We start from the raw sequence: 21,588 nt of genomic DNA on the forward strand, positions 1-21,588 counted from the left end.
TCCCAGGCTGTAGAGTAAATACAGAAAACTTTTTGCCTGTCAACTTCTTTGAGTTGTTTATGGACAATGTAGTTTTGGAAGAGATTGTTAAGCAGACTAATTTGTATGCAGGGCAGTATATGAGGGACAACACCGCCAGACTTAGGCCACACTCTAGAGCTAGCCGGTGGATTCCCACAAATCTGGAATAGTTTAAAAAGTTCTTGGGTTTAACTTTTTTGATGGGGCTGATAAGGAAGCCATCACTGTCTTCATATTGGTCTACTAGTCCCTTGATGTCAACTGCTATATTTCCTGCAATCATGGGTCGTAACCGGTATGAGCTTCTTCTTCGGATGTTGCATTTTGTAGATAATGCTTCAGCCTTGCCACAAGATCACCCTGATTCTGACCATCTTTTTTAAGAGTAGACCTGTCCTTGATCATTTGGTAGATTGGTTTTCAGAGATCTATGTTCCAGGCAAAGAAGTATCTGAATTGAGTCTTTGGTCCTGCTCAAGGGTTGTTTGGTTTTTAGGCAGCACATTGCTAGCAAGAGGGCACGGTATGGACTTAAATTGTAAATGCTGTCTGAAAGTAGTACAGGATATGTTTATAATTTCCGGGTCTACACTGGTAGGGATTCCAGTATTGACCCCCTCCTCCCCCGATTGTCCACCCACTTTTGGAGTTAGTGAGAAAATTTTGAGGGAACTAGGTAGACGACTGTTTAACAAAGGTCAACATTTCTATGTAGATAACTTCTACATTCGAGTTCAGGTATTCAAGGAATTGTTCAGGGTGGACATTGTTGCTTGTGGCAGAATCCGCTCTAATCAGAAAGGATATCCAAGAGAGCCTGTCTGTAAAAAACTTAAGAAGGGACAGTGCAGTGACTTGTGGAATGATGAGCTGCTAGCTCTGAAATTTGTAGACAGGAGGGATGTGTACATGCTAACTACCATGAGAGTACTTCACCTGTGGCTGTTTGGGGTCAAGTTGCTGAAGTGCGCAAACCTGTGTACTTCACCTGTGGCTGTTTGGGATCAAGTTGCTGAAGTGCGCAAACCTGTGTGCATTTTAGAATACAATAAGCACATGGGTGGTGTCGATAGAGCAGATCAGAGGTTGGAACCTTACACTGCTGCTCGTAAGGCTTAAGTTTGGTATAAGAAATTAGCGGTTCACCTGTTACACTTGGCAACTTTTAATGCTTTTGTTGTGTTCAAGGATAGTTCTCCAGAGTCAAGGATGACATTTGTGAAATTTCAGGAGTCTATCATAGCAAGCCTTGTTGTGCTGGAACAGGCAAGAGTTCCTAGAGAAGCAGTGGTGGAGGATGTGGCTAGATTGAAAGATCGTCAGTTTGCTGAGCACATTCCTCACACGGCCAAAAAAAACTTTCCTGCTAAGAATTGTAGAGTCTGTGCTCGAAGAGGTATCAGGAGGAGACTAGGATGTACTGCCCTGATTGTCATTCAAAGCCTGGGCTGTGTGTGAGTGGATGTTTCAGGAGCTACCACACACAGAGAAGAATTATTGGGAAATACCGTGAGCATAAACGGCTATTTTATATTTTCATATGTTCAGTTTCACAGTTGGCATTACTGTCATGTATTCAGTTAGAGCTTTTGTGTTTTTAGTTTTGTACTTATTTATACTTAGTGGTTTCTTTATTGTTTAAATACAAAAATAATAAAGTGATGGCGGTGTGCATGGACTGGCGCTTGGCTGGCGGTGTGTGTGGAGTATCACTTGACTGCCGATGTGCGTGGGGTGGCGCTTGGCTGCCGGCGTGCGTGGGGTGGCGCTTGGCTGGCGGTATGCGTGGGGTGGTGCTTGGCTGGCGGTGTGCCTGGAGTGCCGCTTGGCTGGAGGTGCCAGCCAAACTAGGAACAAAGAGAGGGACGGGGAGGTTAATGGTCCAGTGCACAGTCTCCGAATACAAATGCCAAAGAAATTAAAGGTACACTGTTCCAATCAATAAGAAGAAGAAAGAAGGGAGACCTAATTCAACAGGAGCAAGAACCCTCAAGCATCACACTGAATGACTGGCTTCATCATTGGGAGAGCTCCTCGTTAGGCCGGTGTTGCAATGCCTAACGGGCTCCCCGAGGGGGGCTCTTAACCGTATTGCTCTAATAGTAGCAGGTGGAATCAGATCATACAGAAGGAATACCAAAATTCAAGTATCCGAGCAATCAAGGAGAGAGTGAAATATTAAAATTGGTTATCCATCAAATAATATTAATCATAAGTTTAATCAGTACCAATAAGATGGAGACGAAGATTAAAAACGGAAGGGGAGTCAAAATAAGTGAGTGGTAATGCTCACGTACTCCCAACACTTATACAAGAGGATTGAACCAATTATGGTGCCTCTAATGATCGGGTCTACATGTTTCGCGTCTGGTGGTCCAGCCGGATCCAATGACGCTTCATCAGGACCAAAAATGAATTTTAACTTCTCCCAAAAATATATATAAGCCTAACTAGGGAAAAGAGTACAAAAACAGTCACTTACTTTTGTGTGTGTGCTATGTCAAAAAAGGTCGCCCTAAAAAATGAAATCAAACGACACATATAGAGTGTAGTCCATAGTAATGCAGTGCATAGTTCACAAAAAAAATTAAAAGTAAATAGGCTTATCAACCCCGGTATCAGGATAAAGCTCCTAGGAATAGCATGTCAGGAACTGGAACTGACATCCTATATTTATGGTAGTCATAAAAGTTTAGTTACACAGTTAACAAAAATTGGAACACCTGTAGTCGAATATCAACTATAAACATCTAATACATCTCCGACATCTATAATATGTTGTAATGACAAAACTATCTCCATGTAATGTAATAACAGTCACGATAACCCAATATTTATTATCACCAACTGATATACGTAGCAGTGTGACAAAATGCAAGGTGAGAATAAAAAGTACCTCTTAAAAAGGCCAAAGACTGTGCCCAAAAGGGAAGTATTCTCACCAACGTGCTAGGAAAGTGTTAAAACCTAGTTATCAACCCAATCAGTGAAGAAGGACCTAAGAAAATGGCATGCGGTCAAGTAAATTCGGATCTAATAGATCCAACTGCTTAGCGGGGCGCCAGACTGAGAGAAACAGTGTTTTTGTCGTCCGGCGATCCGCGTGAGTTTGCGGTAAATAAGAAAAAGAAAAGTTTAGACTTACATTAGTCAGTTGATTCATAGGCGTTTACACCTACCCGCCTGACAGCGTCCCCATAGACGAGTGGCTGGGCGCTCGGTGCGGTTTTATAAGTAAAGACGTGGGAACCCGGAAAGAATTTCCTGGCTTACGCGCAAGGAGGATACTAAAAATAGATGACGGACTTAGTCAGGGAGTACTAAAAATAGAAAATGGACTCGATCTAAAACGAGGAACCAGTACCTCGTATTATTTAAATGTACCAAGTATGAGAAACCGCTCTGGTCAGTCAAAAAAAAAGGCAAATTGAGCTAACAATTGTTCAAAGAGGAGAATTAACCGATATATACCGCATGAGACTTGAATATATAATCATAATGCAGATAATGGTGACAAAAAGATTCTTCATGTAAAAAGTGCATATTGGTTATAAAAGAGTCTTTTCGGAATACCAATGACCTTAAAACAGTTCCATGTGCTGAGAGAGTCAAGATGATAGTGTAGTCCACGGAATATCATCATTCAAACCCCGAATGGAGGTCCCTAATTTAAAAATCCAGCGTTGTTCAATTCTGAAAAGGAGATCAGGGTCATTCAATCGAACTCTGGGGGCTTCCAATATCACCCACCAAAGATCATCTGGGGCATGGGGAGCGGCTAAACAAGTGCGCACAGAGTTTTGTAGTCACTCTATGGCATCTAATATTGCTCCTATGTTCATTGATACGTGTCTTAACAGGGCGTGTCGTCATTCCAATATAGCGTAGTCCACAAGGACACGTGATCATGTAGATGCAGTTCTTAGAATTACAGTTTGTGTGTTTTCTAAGGTGCCACTCCCTATAGGATCAAGGTCTAATGATTTTGTTTGTCTAGTCAGTCTACACACATTGCAATTACCACAGGGATAGTGACCTACAACTGGGGGAAGATCCCACAATGATCTTTGGGTAGGAATGTCACATGGAACACGTGGACGAGTGTGAACCACTATGTCTTTAATATTAGAAGTGCGTTTGAAAGCAAATAGTGGTTTTGGCATTATAGTCCCACCACTCTCCAACATCGGCCAAAGTTTGTTGACTAGTTTCTTGATGTCGTTGGACAGTGGAGTGAATGTGGAGACACAAGTTAAACGTGTCTGAGGAGCCTTATCCTTAATTGCAAATAGACATTCCCTATGATTATTTTTTGCTCTCTTGTGTGCCAGATTCACAATTTTTTGTGGATAGTACACATTCATAGAGTTTTGTTTGGAGCGTACTTGCTGGTTGGTCAAAGTCTTGTGTGGAACTGCAATTTCGTCTGAGTCGTAGGAACTGGCCAACAGGTAGGTTGTCTCTTAGAGCTTTAGGGTGGTGACTCTCATATAACAAAAGACTATTACGATCTGTGGGTTTGTGATATGTACTAGTTGCCAATAAGCCATTATCATCAATGGTAATCATCAAATCAAGGAAAGGTAGACGGGTTGATGATACTGTGGCTGTGAAGTTCAAATAAGGATCAAGGGAATTTACCCAGGTGGTGAATTCATCTGCTTTTGACAACGGGCCTTGCCATAAGACCAAGATATCGTCTATATAGCGCCTCCATAGTTTTATGTCATTATGAAAAGGATTAGATTGAGGTAGAATGAATTTTTCTTCAAAGTCATACATATACAGACAGGCGGGCAAATGTACTGCCCATCGATGTGCCCCTAATCTGATGAAAGAATTGTTCCTCAAATTCGAAAAAGTTTTCTGTCAGGGCCAAGGTGGCACACTGCATGATAAAAGCTACAGGGGTGGAGCAAGGTGTAGTGATATTCAAAAGTGCTGATTCCACAACCTGCAGAGTGGCCTCCTGGGGAATATTTGTGTACAATGCTTCTACATCTAAGGTAATAATACCTTGTACATTCCCAGTGCGATTGATGGATTCAATCAGATTAAGGACATCCTTAGTGTCCTGTAGAAAAGTCGAGGAATTTCTCACTAAGGGCTGTAAGAAATGGTCACAAAAAATTGACAATGGTTCAAGGACCGAACCTATACCTGATACTATAGGTCGTCCTGGTGGAGGTCTTACGCCCTTGTGAATCTTTGGTATACAATAAAAATATGGGATTCTGGGTGCCAGAATTCTGGGATTCTGGTGCCAGCCAAACGCCAGTCCACACACTCTCATCAGCTAGTGTGATTGCTGTATCAGCCATGTGGGTGTATGTAAGTGATGGGCCCTTGAATGGCGCTGTCTGTTGATGCAAGTGTTGTAATGTGCTGGGCCAGCGGCTGGGGGTGTGAATGGTCTTGTGCATGTCATGTATGAAAGGTGTGTGAATGGACTGTAAAGCGGTTGGTGCCTTGACGCGGCTTTACTGCTCACGAGCTGTGAGATATTGGTTCAGTTTTGTGGCCTTTCAGTTATTAACAGTGCATTTCACTTCTGTGAAATCTCTTCTTAATAAAATTTGATCTACTGAACTATCACTCACCCTCGTGTCAAATCCAACCATAATGTGTAGTAAAAATGACAAAACCTGCTCGGCTGTAATTAGGCGTCTCAGCACACCCGTGACACGCTAGGTGTCTCGGGTGGGACCCTGATGATGAAGCATGCTAACAACTTGGTTGGTGGTTGAGGAATCTTTTTAACATTACCTAAGTGTGTTTCTTTTCACAATTTTAGTGTTTGGAACATTACAGAAGTATGTGGACACATCAAAATGATCTATTGCAAAACTACCTGTGTTTGGGGGGGCACCTATGTTTTGGTCCCGGGTGCGGCCTTCATCTAGGGAAACCTACCAAACCCAGACATTTTTTTAAACTAGACACCACAAGGAGTCCAGGGAGGTGTGGCTTGCCTGGATCCCCCATTATTGTTTTATCCAGACTCCTATGCAAACCTCAAAATTTGCTTAAAAAAGCATATTTTCCTCACTTTTCATTGTAGGATCACTACTCCGGCACAAATTTCCTACCACCCAGCGTTCCCCTCGGTCTCCCAAGTAAAAAGATACCTCACTTTTGTGGTCGCCAAAGCAGAGTCAGTCTAAAGATGTATAAAAGAAAAATATGTGCTTATCAACTCCCTGTGCTATCCCCTCAATTTCTACAAGTTTTTGGCCTTTTTCTGTTGCAGACACCTGGGCCACCCACACAAGTGAGGTATCATTTTTATCAGGAGTCTTGGAGGAACGCTGGGTGGAAGGAACTTTGTGGCTCCTCTCAGGTTCCAGGACTTTTTGTCACCGAAATGTGAGGAAAAAGTGTTTTCTTTAGCCAAATTATGAGGTTTGCAAAGGATTCTAGGTAAGAAAACATCGGGTGATCAACGCAAGTCACACCTCCCTGGACTCCCTTGGGTGTCTAGTTTTCAGAAATGTTTGGGTTTGGTAGGTTTCCCAATATGGCTGCTGCAAAAACGCAGGTGAGCCCCGGTAAAAACAGTTAGTTTTGGATTTGATCATTTTGATGAGTCCACATAGTGTTTTGGAGCATTTCCTTTCGCAGGCCCTAGGCCTACCCGCACAATTGAGGTACCATTTTTATCGGGAGACTTGGGGGAATGCTGAGTGGAAGGAAATTTGGGGCTCCTCTCAGATTCCAGAACTTTCTGTCACTAAAATGTGAAGAAAAAGTGTTTTTTTTTTAGCCAAATTGTGAGGTTTGCACAGGATTCTCAGTAACAGAACCTGGTGAGAGCCCCACAAGTCACCCCATCTTGGATACCCCTAGGTGTCTACTTTTAAAAAATGCACAGGTTTGGTAGGTTTCTCCTGGTGCCGGCTGAGCTAGAGGTCAAAATTCACAGCTAGGCACTTTGCAAAAAACAGCTCTGTTTTCTTTGGTAAAATGTGATGTGTCCTTGTTGTGTTTTGGGACATTTCCTGTCGTGGGAACTAGGCCTACCCACACAAGTGAGGTACCATTTTTATTGGGAGACTTGAGGGAACGCTGGGTGGAAGGAAATTTGTGGCTCCTCTCAGATTCCAGAACTTTGCATCACCAAAATGTGAGGAAAAAGTGTTTTTTTAGGCAAATGCTGAGGTTTGCACAAGATGCTGGGTAACAGAACCTGGGGAGAGCCCCGCAAGTCACCCCATCTTGGATTCCACTAGGTGTCTACTTTTACAAAAATGCACAGGTTTGGTAGGTTTCTCCAGGTGCCGGCTGAGCTAGAGGTCAAAATCCGCAGCTAGGCACTTTGCAAAAAACAGCTCTGTTTTCTTTGGGAAAATGTGATGTGTCCATGTTGTGTTTTGGGACATTTCCTGTCGCGGGAACTAGGCCTACCCACACAATTGAGGTACCATTTTTATCAGGAGACTTTGGGGAACACTGTGTGGGAGGAAATTTGTGGCTCCTTTCAGATTCCAGAACTTTACTTCACCAAAATGTGAGGAAAAAATGTTTGTTTTTTTGGACAAATGTTGAGGTTTGCACAGGATTCTGGGTAACAGAACCAGGTGACAGCCTGGCAAGTTACCCCATCTTGGATTCCCCTAGGTGTCTAGTTTTCAACAATGCAGAAGTTTGGTAGGTTTCACTAGGTGCTGGCTGAGCTAGAGGCCAAAATCTACAGGTAGGGACTTTTAAAAAAACACGTCAGATTTCAATGTAAAAATGTGATGTGTCCATGTTGCATTTCCTGTCGCGAGCATTAGGCCTACCCACGCAAGTGAGGTACCATTTATATCTGGAGACTTGGGGGAACACTGAATAGGAAAACAAGTGTTATTGCCCCTTGTCTTTCTCTACATTTTTTCCTTTCAAATATAAGACAATGTGTAAAAAGACGTCTATTTGAGAAATGCCCTCTAATTTACATGCTAGTATGGGCACCCCAGAATAAACAGATGTGCAAATAGCCACTGCTTCTCAACACCTTATCTTGTGCCCATTTTGGAAATACAAAGGTTTTCTTGATACCTATTTTTCACTCTTTATATCTTAGCAAATGCATGGCTGTATACCCGGGACTGAATGAAAACACATTGCAAGGTGCAGCTCATTCATTGGCTATCGGTACCTAGGGTTCTTGATGAACCTACAAGCCCTATATATCCCCACAACCAGAAGAGCCTAGCAGATGTAACGGTATATTGCTTTCAACTATCTGACATCGCAGGAAAAAGTTACAGAGCAAAACATGGAGAAAAATGGCTGTTTTTTTTCACCTCAATTTCAATATTTTTGTATTTCAGCTGTTATTTTCTGTAGAAAACCCTTGTAGGATCTACACAAATTACCCCTTGCTGAATTCAGAATTTTGCCTACTTTTCAAAACTGGTTAGCTTTCTGGGATCCAGCATTGGTTTCACACCCATTTCTGTCACTAACTGGAAGGAGGCTGAAAGCAGAAGAAATAGTAAAAATGGGGTATGTCCCAGTAAAATGCCAAAATTGTGTTGAAAAATTGGCTTTTCTGATTCAAGTCTGCCTGTTCCTGAAAGCTGGGAAGCTGGTGATTTTAGCACCACAAACCCTTTATTGATTCAATTTTCAGGGAAAAACCACAAGCCGCCTTCTGCAGCCCTTTTTCCCATTTTTTTTTTAATGACATTTTCACCGTATTTTGGCTAATTTCTTGGTCTCCTTCAGGGGAACCCACAAAGTCTGGGTACCTCTAGAATCCCTAGGATGTTGGGGAAAAAAGGATGCAAATTTGGCGTGGGTAGCTTATGTGGACAAAAAGTTATGAGGGCCTAAGCGTGAACTGCCCCAAATAGCCAAAAAAAGGCTTGGAACCTGAGGGGGAAAAGGCCTGGCAGCGAAGGGGTTCATAACAAGTCAGGTGGAAGTCCATCAGCATTTTATCACCAACATAATACAGTAAATAATGATAGGACCAGCTTAACAGTTTACAGAGTGCCTCAAAAACACCAACATACTTTACTCAGCGTTTACCAGTCCCTCTCCATCAGACCGATCAGCTATATTAAACAAAATCTTTCAGATTTCAATTGGATCATGCCAAAATAGTATGGCAGTTGCAATAACAAGAGTGGCCAGCTAGTCAGGCCATAAACCTCTTACCAAACAAAAGACCACCTTGTGGCATAATATGCTACACAAGTATGCACAGGGTTTCCCTAATAATCCTTTGCGTAGGACTGAAAGTGTTAGGTCAACATAGAAGCTTTTAAATAAAGTTCTGCATTTTTCATATCGTGACCATGATGTGGCAAAAACATAGTATAAGATTGCCAAAAGGACAGCCTATGAAACAGCTAAAACAAATATTTCAGGCACAAGCATAGGATAATACACGTGTGCATTCTGAATATTGATCACAGAATATTAATAGGGCACAATATCGTTGATGAAATATCGAAAAAAAATTATGGACAGTTAAGTAAATCTAGATTTTCTATGCCTAACTCCATGTATATGCATCTACATGGTGTACATCTTCAAGGTAGGTAGACATGGAGTTAGGATTAGTACATATATACTTCCTTATGTACACTTATCTTTGGAATTTTGTCCCTAGAAATTCTGTCCTTGATATTTTGTACCACAATATTATGGGGGGTTGATATTCAGTAGTTCAATTGATACTACATCAGAGACAGTTCATCATTATTTGAACACGTGGATTGTAAACTTAGCTGCTAAGCTAGAGTGGTGCACGACAAAGGAGGTTTCACAATCTTGTGCAAAATGTGGGAGAGGATAAAATCAAGGTAGGGAGAGTGATTTGTAGAGAAGGATAAGAATTAAAGTTCAAGCACAGCCGACAAGATTACATAAAGGACAGAAAAGTGTCGAGCTTAGTGTGGAGAGGGATTATCTGCTGGTTTGTCCAGCATCCAGGTAGCTACATTGTGAGGAGATACTCTTTAAAGAGCTGAGTCTTCTCCTTTTACAGCTAGTAATATGTTAAAGTCTCAGAAACATAATCACTACTTCCCTATTACAATTATTTTACCATTCTTAAAGTCTACTGCCATTACATATAACTCTCACTTGCGTAGAAACCATGTTTGGCTTCACTGTTGAACATGCATCTAAAAAACTGCTTTGGTAAAAAAGACTGCTAGGTTTGTCAAGTCAACAAGGATGGGAGTCATTAAGGTTGGGAACTGATGTAAATCTGTTGTTCTGATTTTGGTCAGAAGCGCCTCACTGCACCATCTCATAATGAAAGTAAGTAGTGCAAACATTGCTACAGTCAGATGGCTGTGAGTACAGAGGTAGACTGTACTGACATCCACAAGCATGGAAGTCAATTTAAAGACCCTGTGGAAGTAGCTATTACCACTGGCTTGCCTTCTGATCCCCTTGCTCGGGGGACATGAAGGAAGCAAACATGTTTCTGACGGTGTAGGAGGCTGGACTGGCTTGTAGTGAGTACCAAGGGGTACTTGCACCTTGCACCAGGCCCAGTTATCCCTTATTAGTGTATAGGGTGTCTAGCAGCTTAGGCTGATAGATAATGGTAGCTTAGCAGAGCAGCTTAGGCTGAACTAGGAGACGTGTGAAGCTACTACAGTACCACTTAGTGTCATATGCACAATATCATAAGAAAACACAATACACAGTTATACTAAAAATAAAGGTACTTTATTTTTATGACAATATGCCAAAGTATCTTAGAGTGTACCCTCAGTGAGAGGATAGGAAATATACACAAGATATATATACACAATAGCAAAATAGTGAGAGTTAGAAAATAACCCTCCCCAAGACCCTGAAAAGTGAGTGCAAAGTGCACTAAAGTTCCCCTAAGGACAAAGAAGTCGTGTTAGAGGAATAATGCAGGAAAGACACAAACCAGCAATGCAACAACTGTGGATTTCCAATCTAGGGTACCTGTGGAACAAGGGGACCAAGTCCAAAAGTCACAAGCAAGTCGGAGATGGGCAGATGCCCAGGAAATGCCAGCTGCGGGTGCAAAGAAGCTTCTACTGGACAGAAGAAGCTGAGGTTTCTGCAGGAACGAAAAGGGCTAGAGACTTCCCCTTTGGTGGACGGATCCCTCTCGCCGTGGAGAGTCGTGCAGAAGTGTTTTCCCGCCGAAAGAACGCCAACAAGCCTTGCTAGCTGCAAATCGTGCGGTTAGCGTTTTTGGACGCTGCTGAGGCCCAGGAGGGACCAGGAGGTCGCAAATTGGACCAGCAGAGAGAGGGGACGTCGAGCAAGACAAGGAGCCCTCTCTGAAGCAGGTAGCACCCGGAGAAGTGCCAGAAACAGGCACTACGAGGATGCGTGAAACGGTGCTCGCCGAAGTTGCACAAAGGAGTCCCACGTCGCCGGAGACCAACTTAGAAAGTCGTGCAATGCAGGTTAGAGTGCCGTGGACCCAGGCTTGGCTGTGCACAAAGGATTTCCGCCGGAAGTGCACAGGGGCCGGAGTGGCTGCAAAGTCGCGGTTCCCAGCAATGCAGCCCAGCGAGGTGAAGCAAGGACTTACCTCCACCAAACTTGGACTGAAGAGTCACTGGACTGTGGGGGTCACTTGGACAGAGTCGCTGGATTCGAGGGACCTCGCTCGTCGTGCTGAGAGGAGACCCAAGGGACCGGTAATGCAGCTTTTTGGTGCCTGCGGTTGCAGGGGGAAGATTCCGTCGACCCACGGGAGATTTCTTCGGAGCTTCTGGTGCAGAGAGGAGGCAGACTACCCCCACAGCATGCACAAGCAGGAAAACAGTCGAGAAGGCGGCAGGATCAGCGTTACAGAGTTGCAGTAGTCGTCTTTGCTACTATGTTGCAGGTTTGCAGGCTTCCAGCTCGGTCAGCAGTCGATTCCTTATCAGAAGGTGAAGAGAGAGATGCAGAGGAACTCGGATGAGCTCTTGCATTCGTTATCTGAAGTTTCCCCAGAGACAGAGACCCTAAATAGCCAGAAAAGAGGGTTTGGCTACCTAGGAGAGAGGATAGGCTAGCAACACCTGAAGGAGCCTATCACAAGGAGTCTCTGACGTCACCTGGTGGCACTGGCCACTCAGAGCAGTCCAGTGTGCCAGCAGCACCTCTGTTTCCAAGATGGCAGAGGTCTGGAGCACACTGGAGGAGCTCTGGACACCTCCCAGGGGAGGTGCAGGTCAGGGGAGTGGTCACTCCCCTTTCCTTTGTCCAGTTTCGCGCCAGAGCAGGGCTAAGGGGTCCCCTGAACCGGTGTAGACTGGCTTATGCAGAATTGGGCACCTCTGTGCCCAACAAAGCATTTCCAGAGGCTGGGGGAGGCTACTCCTCCCCTGCCTTCACACCATTTTCCAAAGGGAGAGGGTGTCACACCCTCTCTCAGAGGAAGTTCTTTGTTCTGCCATCCTGGGCCAGGCCTGGCTGGACCCCAGGAGGGCAGCTGCCTGTCTGAGGGGTTGGCAGCAGCAGCAGCTGCAGTGAAACCCCAGGAAGGGCAGTTTGGCAGTACCAGGGTCTGTGCTACAGACCACTGGGATCATGGGATTGTGCCAACTATGCCAGGATGGCATAGAGGGGGCAATTCCATGATCATAGACATGTTACATGGCCATATTCGGAGTTACCATTGTGAAGCTACATATAGGTAGTGACCTATATGTAGTGCACGCGTGTAATGGTGTCCCCGCACTCACAAAGTTCAGGGAATTGGCTCTGAACCATGTGGGGGCACCTTGGCTAGTGCCAGGGTGCCCTCACACTAAGTAACTTTGCACCTAACCTTTACCAGGTAAAGGTTAGACATATAGGTGACTTATAAGTTACTTAAGTGCAGTGTAAAATGGCTGTGAAATAACGTGGACGTTATTTCACTCAGGCTGCAGTGGCAGGCCTGTGTAAGAATTGTCAGAGCTCCCTATGGGTGGCAAAAGAAATGCTGCAGCCCATAGGGATCTCCTGGAACCCCAATACCCTGGGTACCTCAGTACCATATACTAGGGAATTATAAGGGTGTTCCAGTAAGCCAATGTAAATTGGTAAAATTGGTCACTAGCCTGTTAGTGACAATTTGAATGAAATGAGAGAGCATAACCACTGAGGTTCTGGTTAGCAGAGCCTCAGTGAGACAGTTAGGCACCACACAGGGAACACATACATATAGGCCACAACCTTATGAGCACTGGGGTCCTGACTAGCAGGGTCCCAGTGACACATAACAAATATACTGAAAACATAGGGTTTTCACTATGAGCACTGGGCCCTGGCTACCAGGATCCCAGTGAGACAGTGAAAACACCCTGACATACACTCACAAACAGGCCAAAAGTGGGGGTAACAAGGCTAGAAAGAGGCTACTTTCTCACACAACCCCCCCCCCAAACGAAGGACAATAAGGCTAACCTTGGCCAGTTGAGACTTTATTGTCTAAGTGGTGATAAGTAGAGAGTAGCTCTGCAATAGACTGGTTACTCCCTTTATCATCCACTATATGGTTACTTCCCTGTGGGGATGTAAACCACCCTGTTTGAAGTTTTTTAGCTAAGCAACAATGTGAAGATGTATTTTCAGAGTTTCTATCAGTAAGTTTTAGTTTAGAGCAGTGGGAATTGTCCACTGAACCTATTTGTAGTGATGGAAATGCCAGACAGGGATGCTGTCTCAGAAAAGCCATAGCTGGGCAAAAACTTTGTCCAGATGGCTGGAAGAGAGAACAGGGATGCTGTTTCTCTTGGGTTGGAGCAGGGCAGGGCTGCTGTCCTATCAGCTCCACACTAGGGCAGGGATGCTGTCCTAAGTGTTGTGAGGCAGTGCAGGGTTTCTGCACTAAAGTTTCTCTGGGAGGGTTGGAGGGATGCTCCATGTTAACTAAAATGGTGCTCTTTTTCTCACCAATGTTAGTTATCCCACAGAGAGGTACTTCCACCTCAGGGAGTCCAGTTTTGCCAACTGATGATTCCCTTGGAACAGGTGCCACCCCAGGAGAGGTTTCTCCCACCACAGGAATGGTATCCTGAATGGTAGGGTGGTTAGGGGATACTGTGATACCCTTTTTACCTGTTGATGGAGAGGGATCCTGAGTTTTCAGGCCTTCTCTCCTTTGCTTTTTCATTTCAGTAGAAATGAGAGGGAACAATTCCTCTGGGATGCCCAGCATGGCTGCATGGGCATAAAACTCTACATCAGCCCAACCTGAGGCCTCTAGGTCATTACCTAAGAGACAGTCTACAGGTAAGCTAGGTGATACCACCACCTGCTTAGGGCCAGTAACTCCACCCCAACTAAACTGAATTATAGCTAAGGGAAGAAACTTAGTGGAGTTAAGGACATCAATAATCTTATACTGTTGTCCAATGATGTGTTGATCAGGGTGCACTAGGTTTTCAGTCACCAAAGTGATACTGGCACCTGTGTCCCTGTAGGCCAAGGCCTCAACACCATTTATTGAAACTGTCTGCTTGTACTTATCCATTGTAAGGGGATAAGCAGCCAGTGTGGCAAGGCCAATGCCACTAGGTGTGACAGAAACTGTCTTGGGACTGAATACCCCAGTTTCTATGATGGACCCATAAGTGAACCCAACTACACCCTTTGCTTGACTGTTGCCAGCAGTCCCACCACTAGTACCACTACTGCTAGGGGCACTAGAGCTTGATGTATTAGTGGTGGTAGGCTCAGGGGGTTTACCTGGACAGGACTTATCCCCTGGCCTATGGCCTCTGTTTTTACACACAAAGCACCAAGGCTTTTTAATGTGTGTGGGTTGAGAAGAAGAGGAAGAATTAGTTTTATCCCCACCCTCTGAAGAGTGTTTAAGATTTGAAGTGGGATCTTTGGTTTTACCCTTATCCCCATGCTTATCTTGAGATTTTTCACCATCTTTCTTCTTATTGCCATCTTTGTCACCCCCTGTATGAACTTTTCTGTTCACCCTTGTTCTGACCCATTTGTCTGCCTTCTTTCCCAATTCTTGGGGAGAGGTCAGATCAGAGTCTACCAGGTACTGGTGCAACAAATCAGACACACAATTATTAAGTATATGCATGCTCTCTCAGGATTGTGTTATACAGGCTTTCATAATCAGTAACTTTACTGCCATGTAACCACCCCTCCAAGGCCTTCACTGAATGGTCAATTAAATCAACCCAGTCTTGTGAAGACTCCTTTTTGGTCTCTCTGAACTTTATCCTGTATTGTTCAGTGGTTAAGCCATAACCATCCAGGAGTGCATTCTTAAGAACTGTAAAATTATTGGCATCACTTTCTTTCACAGTAAGGAGCATATCCCTACCTTTTCCACTAAATGATAGCCATAGGATAGCAGCCCACTGCCTTTGAGGGACATCCTGTACAACACAGGCCCTCTCAAGTGCAGCAAACCACTTGTTAATGTCATCCCCCTCCTTGTAAGGGGGAACTATCTTGTGCAGATTCCTGGAATCATGCTCTTTTGCAGGATGACTATGGGGAATACTGCTGCTGCCACCATGGGTTTCTAAACCCAACTTCTGTCTTTCCTTCTCTAATTCTAAAGACTGTCTATCCAAATCCAGCTGTTGCTTTTTAAGCTTCAATCTGGTTTGTTCCACTCTCAATCTATTGAGCTCCCTTTCTAACAATCTGTCATCAAGGTGGGTGGGAGGGACATTTATAGATACAGAGGTATGATGGGAATGAACAGAAGGAGACCTGTCCCTTACAGAGGCCACCCTAACAGCTTGGCTAACAGAAACATCACTACCAGTATGGTGAGAATAAATGCTTTTGCTATGATGTGAGACAACACTATTTATATGGTGTGGCTCATCATCATTACCAACTATGCTAGACTGTCTAGTAATGGGCAGGCTAGGAAGTTTCTTTCCTGAATCTTTTCCTGGGGGAGTCCCTGGATCTGATTGAGAACCATTAGCTACTTTTTCTACAGATTGGGCACTTATGGCCTTATCCTGTACTCTAAGCATGTTAATTAACAGTTCTAAGGAAGGATTCTTCCCTACACTCAAACCTCTCTCTATGCAGAGACTCCTTGTTCCTTTCCAGCTAAGGTGATCATATGCAAGTTTGGACAGATCAACATTTTGGCCTGTGCCAGACATTTTTAGAGAGAGTTAAAGTGATAGTAAAAGATAAAAAGTTTGTCAGAGCTTTTAGAAAGACAGAGAACAAAACTTTTTAAACTTTTTAGAACTTTTTAGAAAGTTAGAAGTACTTTTCAGCACTTAGAAAAGAGTGAAAAGAGGAAATGCAAAACTTTTTGGCTATGTGTATATACACTGACCTTGTTTTGTATATTTTTCTCTTATGAAAAGTACAATGACAAGAGTGGTAAGTAGTCTCAAAGCACTTATCCCACCGCTGCACAACCAATGTAGGAGGCTGGACTGGCTTGTAGTGAGTACCAAGGGGTACTTGCACCTTGCACCAGGCCCAGTTATCCCTTATTAGTGTATAGGGTGTCTAGCAGCTTAGGCTGATAGATAATGGTAGCTTAGCAGAGCAGCTTAGGCTGAACTAGGAGACGTGTGAAGCTACTACAGTACCACTTAGTGTCATATGCACAATATCATAAGAAAACACAATACACAGTTATACTAAAAATAAAGGTACTTTATTTTTATGACAATATGCCAAAGTATCTTAGAGTGTACCCTCAGTGAGAGGATAGGAAATATACACAAGATATATATACACAATAGCAAAAATATGCAGTATAGTCTTAGAAAACAGTGCAAACAATGTATAGTTACAATAGGATGCAATGGGGAAACATAGGGATAGGGGCAACACAAACCATATACTCCAAAAGTGGAATGCGAACCACGAATGGACCCCAAACCTATGTGACCTTGTAGAGGGTCGCTGGGACTATTAGAAAATAGTGAGAGTTAGAAAAATAACCCTCCCCAAGACCCTGAAAAGTGAGTGCAAAGTGCACTAAAGTTCCCCTAAGGACAAAGAAGTCGTGTTAGAGGAATAATGCAGGAAAGACACAAACCAGCAATGCAACAACTGTGGATTTCCAATCTAGGGTACCTGTGGAACAAGGGGACCAAGTCCAAAAGTCACAAGCAAGTCGGAGATGGGCAGATGCCCAGGAAATGCCAGCTGCGGGTGCAAAGAAGCTTCTACTGGACAGAAAAAGCTGAGGTTTCTGCAGGAACGAAAAGGGCTAGAGACTTCCCCTTTGGTGGACGGATCCCTCTCGCCGTGGAGAGTCGTGCAGAAGTGTTTTCCCGCCGAAAGAACGCCAACAAGCCTTGCTAGCTGCAAATCGTGCGGTTAGCGTTTTTGGACGCTGCTGAGGCCCAGGAGGGACCAGGAGGTCGCAAATTGGACCAGCAGAGAGAGGGGACGTCGAGCAAGAAAAGGAGCCCTCTCTGAAGCAGGTAGCACCCGGAGAAGTGCCAGAAACAGGCACTACGAGGATGCATGAAACGGTGCTCGCCGAAGTTGCACAAAGGAGTCCCACGTCGCCGGAGACCAACTTAGAAAGTCGTGCAATGCAGGTTAGAGTGCCGTGGACCCAGGCTTGGCTGTGCACAAAGGATTTCCGCCGGAAGTGCACAGGGGCCGGAGTGGCTGCAAAGTCGCGGTTCCCAGCAATGCAGCCCAGCGAGGTGAGGCAAGGACTTACCTCCACCAAACTTGGACTGAAGAGTCACTGGACTGTGGGGGTCACTTGGACAGAGTCGCTGGATTCGAGGGACCTCGCTCGTCGTGCTGAGAGGAGACCCAAGGGACCGGTAATGCAGCTTTTTGGTGCCTGCGGTTGCAGGGGGAAGATTCCGTCGACCCACGGGAGATTTCTTCGGAGCTTCTGGTGCAGAGAGGAGGCAGACTACCCCCACAGCATGCACAAGCAGGAAAACAGTCGAGAAGGCGGCAGGATCAGCGTTACAGAGTTGCAGTAGTCGTCTTTGCTACTATGTTGCAGGTTTGCAGGCTTCCAGCGCGGTCAGCAGTCGATTCCTTATCAGAAGGTGAAGAGAGAGATGCAGAGGAACTCGGATGAGCTCTTGCATTCGTTATCTGAAGTTTCCCCAGAGACAGAGACCCTAAATAGCCAGAAAAGAGGGTTTGGCTACCTAGGAGAGAGGATAGGCTAGCAACACCTGAAGGAGCCTATCACAAGGAGTCTCTGACGTCACCTGGTGGCACTGGCCACTCAGAGCAGTCCAGTGTGCCAGCAGCACCTCTGTTTCCAAGATGGCAGAAGTCTGGAGCACACTGGAGGAGCTCTGGACACCTCCCAGGGGAGGTGCAGGTCAGGGGAGTGGTCACTCCCCTTTCCTTTGTCCAGTTTCTCGCCAGAGCAGGGCTAAGGGGTCCCCTGAACCGGTGTAGACTGGCTTATGCAGAATTGGGCACCTCTGTGCCCAACAAAGCATTTCCAGAGGCTGGGGGAGGCTACTCCTCCCCTGCCTTCACACCATTTTCCAAAGGGAGAGGGTGTCACACCCTCTCTCAGAGGAAGTTCTTTGTTCTGCCATCCTGGGCCAGGCCTGGCTGGACCCCAGGAGGGCAGCTGCCTGTCTGAGGGGTTGGCAGCAGCAGCAGCTGCAGTGAAACCCCAGGAAGGGCAGTTTGGCAGTACCAGGGTCTGTGCTACAGACCACTGGGATCATGGGATTGTGCCAACTATGCCAGGATGGCATAGAGGGGGCAATTCCATGATCATAGACATGTTACATGGCCATATTCGGAGTTACCATTGTGAAGCTACATATAGGTAGTGACCTATATGTAGTGCACGCGTGTAATGGTGTCCCCGCACACACAAAGTTCAGGGAAATGGCTCTGAACCATGTGGGGGCACCTTGGCTAGTGCCAGGGTGCCCTCACACTAAGTAACTTTGCACCTAACCTTTACCAGGTAAAGGTTAGACATATAGGTGACTTATAAGTTACTTAAGTGCAGTGTAAAATGGCTGTGAAATAACGTGGACGTTATTTCACTCAGGCTGCAGTGGCAGGCCTGTGTAAGAATTGTCAGAGCTCCCTATGGGTGGCAAAAGAAATGCTGCAGCCCATAGGGATCTCCTGGAACCCCAATACCCTGGGTACCTCAGTACCATATACTAGGGAATTATAAGGGTGTTCCAGTAAGCCAATGTAAATTGGTAAAATTGGTCACTAGCCTGTTAGTGACAATTTGAATGAAATGAGAGAGCATAACCACTGAGGTTCTGGTTAGCAGAGCCTCAGTGAGACAGTTAGGCACCACACAGGGAACACATACATATAGGCCACAACCTTATGAGCACTGGGGTCCTGACTAGCAGGGTCCCAGTGACACATAACAAATATACTGAAAACATAGGGTTTTCACTATGAGCACTGGGCCCTGGCTACCAGGATCCCAGTGAGACAGTGAAAACACCCTGACATACACTCACAAACAGGCCAAAAGTGGGGGTAACAAGGCTAGAAAGAGGCTACTTTCTCACAGACGGCCTTGCTTACTTTCTGTAGACTTCCCTCTATCTCCTGTCCATTGTCCTGTGGTAGCAAATAGAAGGAGGATAACGGGCTATGGTGGGACAAGGAGCCAACCATTTGAAGTCATTTAAGGAGTCAATCTGTATGTGATATATCACGTCCGCTACGCCTGGCTTTCTGGTGAATTAGCCTATTTGACGCCCAGTGCTATAAAAATCGTCTCTTTACTCACAACAGCTTGTCATTAACACTAATAACGATGACCAAACTCCACCCAAAACCCAATGCAGATAGACATGGTTTATTCTATCGTGCAGTAAACTAACAGACCTGCTGTAGATTTAAGGGAATGTCACTTTTATGAACATCTGCAGAAGCAAACGTCTGCTAATTCTGCTGGGTGGTTAATATTTGCTAATTCTCTTTCTCTGTTTACAATTTGCTAAGATCATTCACCGACTACTGTTAAAATCACTGTCTAATTAAACACTGGTTCGTAAACCTCGAAAAAATGAAATTAAATAGCCATGTTTTGGAGCAACCAGACACAAAAATAGGAAATCAGACATTACAATAAGTCAAGCATTAAAAACGCTGCTGTTGCAGTTATTTCTGCTACGCAAACATATGAAATGCTCGCACTGGACAATATCAGGGACAAATGCTTCATGAAAAAGAGGAACAATTCGGTTTTCTTGCCACAGACGGGTGCTTATGTTCTTGCTGAAGCACTCCTTTTTTCAGCACTTGGAAAATAAAAATTACAGCTGACACGCAAATTGAGGTTCTCGCCTCTTTCGTTTGATTCTTCTAAAACACAGCCGTGACTAATTAACGTGGCTGAGGCAACCATGTTAAATATTCATCACGAGCGCAGACGGTAGATCAGTACTCAGTCGCATATTTTCTGTCAAGCACAAGCGCAGTCACCTAGAAGATGCAGATTGGTCTCTAGGCTGATGGCCGACTGGAACAACAAGGCTTCACGGTTTTCAATAGATGCCTCGGCCTGCAAATGACCTTTCAACCAACAAGCATAATCTTCTTTTCGGAGGACCTATGCAAAAATAAGGTAACGTTAATAAATAAAAAAAAGCTCAACTACATGTAAAATAATAGCCAAGCGTAAATGCTCAGTGAGTAGTACATCACAATTTAAATAACAAACATGGAATAAATACATCGACAAGAATGTTTTGGAACCTTTCAGTTTAATTCGATCACAAAAGGCCCTGATTTGGAAGCAAAAACATACATTTTAATTGTTCCTGTCAGACTACGACAGAAGATGAAAAATATATTTTAATATATATTCCCTCACCTTTACAAAACGAGGGCAGAAGGAAGTAGGACTCTTCCATTCTCCTAAAAATATAGTACTTAAAAAATGCAAAAAATTAACATCAATGCTTTTCTTTAAAAGGTACTGTAATAAGAGTGTATAAAACACATTTTCCAGCAACATGGTGAAGAAATGGCATGCCCTTTTAATCTAGAGGGCCCCCTCCGATAGCAGGCAAAGCCAGTAGGGGGCCTCGTCACGTATGTTTCTGTAAAACTGGACAAAGTGAAAATAGCTGTTGTGTGGTCATCCCCCAGTTTCTGGCGTCATTGATATCCATAGGGGGCAAATGGGATATCTAGTTAGTTATTTTTTATGATAATATTGTTAATAAGCTCCTGTTGAGAGCCATTCAGGACTTTGATGAATGTGTCAATAGTTGTTTCTCCAATTTGAATAAGAAAGTAATTGTGGTTTGGCTGGGGATTTTAATATTCAACTATGTGGGCTACATGGCACTGAATTGTGCGGGGTGCCGCAGGATGACGATGGTATGAACAGGGCACATTTTAAACCTAATGCCTTGGGCGATTCCTTGAACATGCTCCTGTTTAAATTACATTTGGATATACTAGGATCCCCGGGGGCATCGCGGGTGATAGAATTCCCACCTTCACAGGCAGTTTAAGCAGGAGCATTATAGATTTCATAATTATCTCGACGGACGCACTTCACCTGACACCAGTGTCTAAAATTGTGGCAAACTGCCGGAGGGATCATAACCCTGTGTGCACTATTTTAAAAAATAAACATCTAATCCTCCAGAGACCACACAAAAATGTTTTTTTTTTAACAAGCACAGAGGTATT

At 44.4% G+C, this 21,588-nt stretch overlaps 1 protein-coding gene across 1 annotated transcript in view; it reads right to left on the reverse strand.

Moving 5' to 3' along the window:
- ATP10A (ATPase phospholipid transporting 10A (putative)) overlaps positions 1–21,588 on the reverse strand; it is a 1,009,168-nt gene that overhangs the window by 134,652 nt on the left and 852,928 nt on the right. Inside the window, exon 12 of the mRNA XM_069204275.1 lies at positions 20,368–20,494. Within this exon, the coding sequence (XP_069060376.1) occupies positions 20,368–20,494 (127 nt within the window). The remainder of the gene's footprint in view (positions 1–20,367; positions 20,495–21,588) is intronic.

This window comes from Pleurodeles waltl, chromosome 8, assembly GCF_031143425.1.
Source record: "Pleurodeles waltl isolate 20211129_DDA chromosome 8, aPleWal1.hap1.20221129, whole genome shotgun sequence".
In the NCBI taxonomy this organism is placed as follows: Eukaryota; Metazoa; Chordata; class Amphibia; order Caudata; family Salamandridae; genus Pleurodeles; species Pleurodeles waltl.